The following is a 10,271-nucleotide window of genomic DNA, read 5'->3' as shown; positions in this document are numbered from 1 at the left end:
GTCCTCGGCGTGCGGTGGCTTGACTTGGTTTGCAGTCTCCGGCGCGGCTGGGCGTGTGGCGTGGGTAGGCGGCTAGGGTTTCGGCGGCGGCTTAATTGTTTTCTTTCTTCTTTTTTTTTTTTTTTTTTTTTTTTTGATTTTCTGATGCGCGTCCCGAGGCTGCTTTAAAGAGAAAATTTATCTTTTATTTTTATTTTTTTTTTCCAATTCCTTTAATTAATTAGAAAACAACCACCTCCTATATCTCCAAATCTTTTGAAATTTACCTAATTAACCCCAACTAGTCCCCACATTTCTCCCTTAACCAACCAACCTTAGTTTTATAAAACTTCCCCAATTATTTCCAAAAATACTTATTATCATAAACCAAATAAAGATTCTCAGCCTTAATTACTCGAGAAATAAAATGACAAGGTTCTTCCAATAAGTTTAAAAATTCCCATAACCACACTTAATATTGATGACAATGGACAAAACAAAAAAGAAATATCGAATTTGTTGGGCGTTACACACATCTTATTCCAATATTCAAACTCTAATCGGATGTAGCAACATTAGGGAATTCATCGAAAACAATCCTTACCGAAGACTCACCGTGACCCGGAGCGGAGGAAGGAAGGCTTAGGTGGCTTGGTGAAACAAGGAGCTCGACTCGGCTTGAAGGCGTTCGGCTCGGCTCGGCTTAGCTCCACCTCGGCTCGGCTCGGCTTGGCCTTGGCTCACAGCTCGGCTTGTGGCTCGGCTCCACTCGGCTCCACTCGGCTCGCGGCTCGGCTCAGTGCGGCTCGCGGCTCGGCTCACTCGGCTCACTCGGCTCGGCTCACCCGGATTCGTGTGTGGCTCGTACTGGAAGCGGGTTCTGGGTCGGGTCAGCTTGGAACCGGGTCGGGTTTTGCAGCCCGAAACGGGCAACACGAACGACGGCTCTCCGACGTCCGACGACCGTGACGAATGGCAGCTGGGAGGCGTTCGACGACCGGCCTTGCTCCCACGCGGCGAACGACTGACGGAGGGCGCACGCCGGTGGCTGGCGTTGTGAACCCGAGAGGAGATCGAAACGGACGGTCGCGGCGGCTGTTCGATTTCGGAGACGGAGACGACGATGGAGGAAGAGAGATGAAGGCGGCGTCGCTGTCGGATGGAGAAGAGAATGAAGAAGGAGATGACCGTCGGGAAAAATGAAGAAGAAAAACTCGAGGGGGGGTGCGGCGGCGCAAGGAGGAGAAACGAAATTGGATTGAGGGGTGGGGGCGGTAGCCGCGCGGTTTAGGGTTAAATTTAAAAAAAAAAATTTATTATTATTATTATATATATATATATATATAACTTTTAATAATAATAATAAATAGAATATTATTATTATATATATATATATATATTAATTTTTAATTATTATAACTAATAATAAAAATATATAAAATATTATTATATACATATATATATATATATATTAACTTTTAAAAATTAATTAATAATAATAATACTAATAATAATAATAAAAGAAAATATTAATATTAAATTATATATAAGGATAATAATAAATACTAATAATAATAATAATATAATTACTATTATATTATTATTATATAAATTTACAAATATTAATTCAGAATTTCATAAATTAATCCAAAATTTAACATTCCCGAAAAATTATATAAAACGGTAAAAGTTTACCTCGAAAATTCGGGGCGTTACACATTGTTCTCCCATTTATAATTTAAAAATTTTCTATTTTGCTATTTTATCAATTTAAAAATAAAATTGTCATTTATCCAAATGACAATCTCTTATTTTGCTATTCTTCTTGTCGGCCCTTGAAACTACTTTTGTCCAAGTCCTTTCCACAACATTGATTATTTTTTATTTTTTTATTTTCGATTTAGTTATATTTTTTTTATATTTACATGTTTAATTTAATTATTCATCCACCTCTCTAACTCTTTTGAGTCTTTTTCTCTATTTTGTAAATAGTTTCTTTTTTTTTCATCCATAGCAATTCCCCATTTAAATTTATATATTATTTTAATCTTCCAAATTTAAATATTTAATGTTTATTTAAATAGTTTTTTAATTTTATTTTTCAAATTTTGCAATATGCATGTTTATATGTTATTTGAAGGGACATTTTCAAATATGGCAAAGAAATCGAAACTATTTATAAACTATTGCAAACTCATTAAGTACTCTATGACTCATTTGAGATTTTTTTACTATAATTTGTAAATAGTTTCAATTTTTTTACTATTTATGACAATTCCTCTTTTTTTTTTAATTTAAAATTATCATTTTTAGTTTCTTTGAAATAAGAGTTTCTATTTGTATCATGATTTACACGATCGTTTACTAGGGCTTATCAAACCATCGTTTATTATGAACTAACAATCATGTATCATGAACTAAGAGATCGCGTATCATAAATTACACAATCTTGTATCATAAATTACACAATTGTGTATCATGAACTACATGATCATTTGAAAGAAATGTGCACGTGTAGTCGATTGATCGCATGTTGACTGAGGGACTTTTGATATTCCGCATTGTGGGCCTATAGGCTTTTTGGTTTTCCAAAATTGTTCTATACAATGTAAAATTTTATCGATTTGTTATATTTTAAAAAAGACCTTAAATTAATAACAATAATACAATAGATTTTATTAATCAAATGTTATTAAAATTTGATTTGAAATATTATTTTTCATTCAATTCATTTGTCTTAAATGATGTTGGTTCAAAGAAACCCAATTATATTATTATGTAAATATCGTGGTTGTAAAATATTAAAGATAACTTAAATGAATATCTATATAATGTAAAAAAATTTATATAATGTAAAATTCTAAATAATTTCAAAGAAACTAAAATTAATAATTTGAAAAGCGCTAGTAAACGATCATGTTGATCATGATACACGACCGTGTAGTTTATGATACATGATCGTGTATTTTATGATACATGTGATCGTATATTAATGATACACGATCATGTAGTTCGTGATAAACGATGTTTTTGAAAAGCCTATGGTAAAAATGATGTAGTTCATCTATGTGGACAACACATTAAAAAAAATAATACAAGATTGATGGTTGATTGAAAACAAAGATGATAATAGCAGAAGTATAATGAAAAAGAATAATAATAATTGTAGAACAATAATCATGATTTCAAATAAATATAAAAGAAAAATTGCAGAAGAATAAGAGAAGGAGAACACCGTTGGTGGCCGCCACTGTGAAGAATATGGAAAGGAAGAAGGAAGAAATCGAAGTTGCGGGAAATGCAAAAGCAACAAGGACAAACCTAAAATATTTTAAAAAATGGCAGTTTTATGAACTTTTTATTTTACTATATGAGTCATAAATATTTTGGAACTTTTTACATTTATGTAAATTACTCTATTAATTTTGCAATAGGATTTATGTATATTTGATAATGTTAATGTTTTATAATTATTTTTTATATTTTAATGTAATCTATATTTTATATTGTTTACATATTTAAATTATATTTAAACAAACAAAAGTGAAAATGTTAGGAAAAATAATACAAGAAACGAGAAGCAAGAAATGATTATCAAACAGGTTTATGTTTATGTTTATGTTTCTTTCTTTTCAACAAACAAGAAATGAGAATAGTTATCAAACATAATCTCGTTTATTGTTCTCGAAAAATAAGAAACAAGGAAAGAAACAGAGAACAAGAAAAAAAAAATAGAAAACGGAAATGTTATCAAACGAGCCCTTAAGAACTAGACTACAAAATAGAAAAGATGAAAGAAATTAAAAAGAAAAACAGTATGAAAAATGAAGGAAATTAAACTCTCTTTTTTGTCATAAACTATTGGTTCAGTTTCTATTAGGTCCATACGTTTTAAAATGTTACAAAAATTGATCTAAACAATGTTTTCATATAAATGGTCGTTTGGAAGTGATCGTTGAAGTTAGCTACCGAGGTATTCTTTGGAGCAAATGGGCAAATGTGGTCTTTTCCTTGAAGTAGTTGGCTAGAGTGATCCTTGGCGAAGTTGGCCTGAAATTGATAACATGGGTGGTTTTGCGAGAGGATGATGGACAAATTTGGTTGCAAGAGGTAGCCATCACCGAAAAAGGGTGTTGTAGCTAGGTCTTCTTCACTGGGGCTGCCCGGGCAAGAGAGGTGATTGCATAGAGTGTTGGTGTAGAATGTATACCCTTGTTTATTGTAAACTCTCACTAGTCTTAGTGCAAATGGGAGATATGGGAGATAGATATGGGAGATTGTTGTATTTTAATAATGCTCTTTAGCTCGTAGTCTTAACTGTTTATTGTTTATTTACTAAAACAACTTGATATTTTATTTTTTGTGTTTTATTTCCTACAAAACACAAAAATGTAATCCAATAAAAACTCAAAGTTATATTAAATAATAATATGTGGTTGATCCAAGTGGAAATGAATAAGAAAAAGGGAAATTATGAAAAAGGAAAGATGAGATATTATTTATAATCCTTGTTTAGAGAAAACAACAAATAGGAGGATTATAGGAGATTATTTATAATTCTTATTTAGGAAAAGAAATAAATAGAAAGAATTATAAAATTTTCTTTTTATTAATTTTTTTAATTTGTACAAACGTATTTTTTTAATTCATATGGTAAATCCAATATACAAATATTCGTATTTTATTTATCAAAATTTGAAATTTTTATCAAAAAAAACATGTTCCATTAGCTTTGGTAAATACAATGTCAATTTTCAACATTTTGTACGCAAACTTTTCGTGCTAAAAAATTGAGTGATCCATTACGTGAGAAAAAAATTACATGTATTTTTTTTAAATTGATATTGTAAGTACAATATCGGAAAATTGCGTATAGTTAACAATCGATTTAAAAAATTTTATTATTATTTTTAATTCGTACAAATGTATTTTTTTTAATTCGTATTGTAAATCCAATGTACAAATATTCATATTTTATTTACCGAAATTTGGAATTTTTATCAGAAAACATGTTTCATTGGCTTTCGTAAATACGATGTCAGTTTAAACGTTTTGTACGCAAGTTTTTCATGCCAAAAAAGTAATTGATGTGTTATGTGCGAAAGAAATGTATGTGTTTTCTTTAAATTGATGTTGTAAGTGCAATATTGGAAAATCACATATCGTTAACAACTTATTTAAAAAAACAACGACCAACCTAATAACATTGAAACAAAATAAAATACAGGAAACAAATGTTTTTTTTTTTTCGAATGCAATTAAACAAGGGTCTGTAACATGTGGATAAGGTTAGATGTCTTATCTTGATAACACTCTGAATACAATTTACTTTGTAATTGTTATAAACAACTTGACCCAAATAGTTAATGAAGTGTTTGTTATATATAAAATATTTATATAAGACTAGAGGAAAAAGTATTTAATTAATTGGAAAAAATCAATATTTCACAAGACGATGATATGTGACTCAATCTTAATCCTGGCTTCTAATCCTCTTATAATTATACTAAAAGAATCCATAAAATTCAATTGGTAATAATATTTGAGTATATATTTATAATTAAAATATATAATATTTTTTAAACAACGATTGGATTTTTAAATTTTCAGCCCTTACACTTTGTGAAAAAATTACCACACTTAAAAAATTGGCATTGTTGAAATAAGATCTATACTATCAACCATAATAATTGGTTGCACAAATTTGTATACAATATGTTTTCTAATTATTAAAAGAATAATTAAATATTCTAAAGAAGAAATTTATGTGACTATTTAAGATTTAAGTATTTAAGTAAGAGGTAAAAATAGATACGATACAATACAAAATACACACCAATGTTAGACTTTGAACTTTAAAAGGTGATAAAGAATATTCCAAATTTGGAAATAATGGTGATTTTAATTTTTAATGACGTAGAATGACACTTTTTCTTGGTTTGAAAGGTGAAATTCATGAAAGTTTAGTTACTTTTTGGTGTAACAAATTAATGATGGGTTAGTAATTGATTAGATTAGCGAAAGGTGTTTTATAAACGTCAAATGGAAAAAAACTTTAGTTTGGTGACAGACAGCACCACATAAATGGATGCTCCACCATTTCTTTTATTATTTTTTTACGGCTAGTAATAATGTTCAATTTCGGTTTTTGCACATTCTCTCAATGATCCTATGATCATACTAGTTACCGTCCTACTAAGGCAATGTGTAAAAGTTGGAAAAACTAGCATCGGCACTTAGAATTATACTTTCAGTTTTTATTTTTACTTTTTATTATTCATGTAATTTATAAACCTACAAACGTGTACTTTTTTAATATTTAAATTAATTTTAATAAAATTTAATTTGGTATTTTAATAATTTTACGTTAATCGTAATTCAATTTGGTATTTTTTTAATAATTTTTTATTAGTTATATGTTAATTTTTTTAAGAATTTGATTGAATTAAAATCGAGTCGGATTCCAATATAACACTACTGATGCCACGTCGGTGGTTCATATACTCTGACGTACTTGAAGACGTCCACTACAAGAAAATGGAGCATTCCCGACGCCGAAAAGCACGTCGGCATAAACAACGTCGGGAATATGGGCTTTCCCGACGCCCTCAACAACGCGTCGGGAGATGCGTCTGGAAAACCATCTTTCCCGACGCACCACGAAGGCGTCGGCAAGAATACGTCGGGAAAAGGGGTTTTTCCCGACGCCGTGAACAGTGCGTCGGGAATAGGGGTTTTTCCCGACGCCGCGTAAAACGTCGGGAAAAGGGGTTTAATGAGCGTCGGGAATTCCCCTTTTCCCGACGCATTTTGAGGGATTTCCCGACGCCACGTCACTGCGTCGGGAATTCCCCTTTAAATTCGTTTCAGTTCTGTGAATTACAGAACCGAAACCGAGAGGAGGAGAAAAAGAAAGGAGAAGAAGAAGAAGTCGCCGCCGTTGAAATTTCCTTTTGTTCCGCCGCCGTCCGTCGCCGACCGCCCTCGCCGTTGTTCCTCGTCGCCGTCTGCCACTTTAGGTAAGTGAAATATGTAAATTTATTTAGTTTAAGTTTTTGTTTCAGGGTTTTTTTTGATAAAAATTAGTTTAGGGTTTTACAATTAGTTTAGTTTAAGTTTATGTTTTATGTTTAGTTTAGTTTAAAAAATTAGTTTAGTTTAAGTTTATGTTTTATGTTTTAGGGTTTTTTTTGATAAAGTATTACAATTTCTATATATTTTTTATGCAAATTATAAAGTTTTTTTTAATATATAAAAGACAGAGAAAAATAATTGAGGCAAATTTTCGAACAATGAAATCGTCATTTATTTTATTACTTTATTAGAAAAAAACCATTATATAAAGAAAAAATTTTATGAATAGAAACAAAATAAAACTATTTATAAAATATAGAAAAAAAAAAGAAAAAAAACTTAAAATGGTTTAGATTTGCTTTAGTTAATTAGTTTTAGGATTAGTTTTAGAATTTAGATTTTGAAATAGTTTGAGGATATAGATTTTGAATTAGTTTTAGGTTTTAGTGTTGAATTTGAATTTGAAGTGGTTTTAAGATTTAAGATTGACGTTGAGATTGAAGTTGAAATTGAATTTGAGATTTTTGAGGTTATATTGAAATTGGGGGGGGGTGTTTATTGAATTTGGGATTGTGATTTAATTTGAATTTAAGATTGAATTTGAGATAAAGATTTAATTTGAATTTAAATATGCATATAAATATGAATTTGAATTTCAATTCCAATTTGAATATATATATATATATATATATATATATATATATATATATATATATATATATATATATATATATATATATCTTTGTCATGCCAACAAAGTGTCTTCATGCTCATTCTATCATTTTGTTTCTTTATGTATAATATAAACTTCTTTTTGATATCCTTCCATTATTCAATTCAATAATAAACTAGAAGGCAAGATATAATTTGTCCAAAATGCTCTCTATTTCATTTTCAACAACTACAACAATAATTATTATGAAATGGAATTACTACTTATCTGGGGAGAGGGAGGTTTAAGTTAAATTGAAAATGTTTGTTTTCTATGTCCATAGCCATTATGTCATATCGACGATCAAATTTTATGGAGACGGACGATATGTTCCTCCAGTTTGAGGACGATTTAGATAATAACATCGCGGGAGGGTCATCATCTGTGGGCGACCATACGGGTGAGTCTAAGAATTTTCTTCATTTTAACTTACAAATATTTCATGTTCTTTTTTCTAACTTTATATGTTATTATCGATTTATTGAGCAGAGTCTTCTTCTCAACAAGCGACTCCGACTCCTAGGAGACGTGCGCAGTCTCGACTCTTGGAGTTAGAGCGCCACGTTGCAATAAATGGGCGCATTCCGATGACGATCGCCCCTGGAGCGGAGAAGCCTATTTCTCCACACGCCGTTCGCTTCAGCCAGGCGATAGGCGTGTGCGTGCGAAAGACATTTCCCGTCCGCTGTCTTAAGTGGGCGGACGTTGGGAGAGAATACATTGAGGTCGTCAAGGGCGACCTCCAAGTACGTAATTAAATGCACTACACATTTATATATGATTTCATTTGAAACATATCTAACTTTAACCAATCTAATGTGTTATGTTTGTAATGTGTAGCGATTGTTTGTGCTTGATTTCAATGATCAAGCGATGAACAGGTTTGTTGAGCATCAGATGCTCACGACCTTTAAAGAGTTCCGGGTCGACTGTCATAGACATTTCAAAAAATACAGCGACCCGGAGGAGGCTCGTGCCAACCTACCAAACGCATTGGTTGGACGTGATGAGGATTGGCACTTCCTCTGCGACCATTATATCAGTCGTGCATTCCAGGTATTTGTCATGATTAATTATGATAACAAGTTTTAATATGTATACGAAATAAACAATATAATTGTTTTAATGCAGGAGCAATCACGGACGAACAAGGCTGCTAGACAGAAGCAGCCTCACAATCATAGTAGCGGGTCCAAATCGTTTCTACAACGACAGTATGAGCTCGCTGAAAGAAAAGGGAAGCCGGTCGATCGTGTGAAATTGTTTCGGGAAACACACGTTCGAGCTGGGACATTCGTGTCGCAGGCCGCCGAGGATGCGCATGTAAGTTATGCCCTTATTAATTATCCACTTTCATTATATATTTTTGCGCGTTACCTAACATAGTTTTTAAATTTGTTGCATAATCAAATGCTGGAACTCCAATCCCAGCCTACCCCAGAGGGTAGTCAGCCACTCTCTGAGGATGAGATATGCGATCAGGTGTTGGGTAGACGACCAGGCTACTCAAAAGGCCTTGGTTGGGGACCCAAGCCGAAGGCCCGCAGAACGGCGAGTGCAAGCAGTTCGTCGACATCTTGTTCGCAGTTCACAGAAAAAGAGATTGAATTACAAGCTAAACTTCAAGAAGCTTTGGAACGGATTGAAGTACAAGATAGAAATCACCAAGCATTAGCTTCACAAGTGGAAAGTATGAAAAAGATGATAGAAGAATTTACCCGTGCACAACAAGGACCACCACATGATCCCTAGCTCTGCGGTACGTATATGTCTCTATTATTCTTAAGTTTTTGCAAATATATGATTATGTACTAAATTTAGTTATTTTTATATCATTTTTAGGACCGAAGGTGTAGAATGACGCGCATACGCACCTCGTTGGAAGACTTTTTCTTATGTTTATGTTTTTTCTATTTTGAGAACTATATTTATTGTAGTGAACTATATTTTCGTATTATTAATTTTAATTCTATTTTTTTAATTTGTGTTTGTATATTTCTTAATTTATTTTAATTTATATTCAATTTGTTTTAATTTAATCCAAAACGTCAGAAAAAAATTTTCAGCAATCTGAACATCATTGTGAATGTTTGAGCAAAATATTATAAGGAAAAAGTAGAAACAAAATATTAAAAAATATATATATAAAGGAATTCTTGACGTAAAGAAACGTCGGGAAAAAAACGTCGGGAAAGAGTATTTCCCGACGCCGGGAGGTGCGCCGGCATAGCTTGCGTCGGGAATGCCTCTTTCCCGACGCATTTCTCCCGACGTTCTTCCCGACGCCGTTTTGTACGTCGGGAAAGGTTATCCCGACGTACTTTTCATTTTCGTCGATGTTTTTTGGCGTCGGGAGTACCCCCGTCTCTTGTAGTGACGTCCACAGTAAATTATCTGCGATGCTGTTACCAAACGTCGGCATTTTTCCACTGCTAACGTGTTGACCTGTAACGACCCAACTCTTTATACTAAGCTGAGGTCGTTACTAAAAGAGGAACAATGACAA

At 32.3% G+C, this 10,271-nt stretch overlaps 1 protein-coding gene across 1 annotated transcript; it reads left to right on the top strand.

Annotated features, from left to right (window-relative positions):
* Positions 1–6,869: 6,869 nt before the first annotated feature.
* Positions 6,870–9,746, top strand: LOC127143837 (uncharacterized). The gene is made up of 7 exons (XM_051079048.1): positions 6,870–6,998; positions 8,049–8,165; positions 8,255–8,511; positions 8,606–8,821; positions 8,897–9,088; positions 9,197–9,524; positions 9,608–9,746. Exons 2-6 carry the CDS (start codon positions 8,054–8,056, stop codon positions 9,515–9,517), a joined length of 1,098 nt encoding a protein of 365 aa, XP_050935005.1. The 5' UTR covers positions 6,870–6,998; positions 8,049–8,053; the 3' UTR covers positions 9,518–9,524; positions 9,608–9,746.
* The last annotated feature ends 525 nt before the right edge of the window (positions 9,747–10,271 follow it).

Source organism: Cucumis melo, chromosome 11 (genome assembly GCF_025177605.1).
Source record: "Cucumis melo cultivar AY chromosome 11, USDA_Cmelo_AY_1.0, whole genome shotgun sequence".
Taxonomy (NCBI): Eukaryota; Viridiplantae; Streptophyta; class Magnoliopsida; order Cucurbitales; family Cucurbitaceae; genus Cucumis; species Cucumis melo.
The sequence above is the reverse complement of the archived record's forward strand: the minus strand, read 5'-3'. Positions and strand labels throughout refer to the sequence as shown.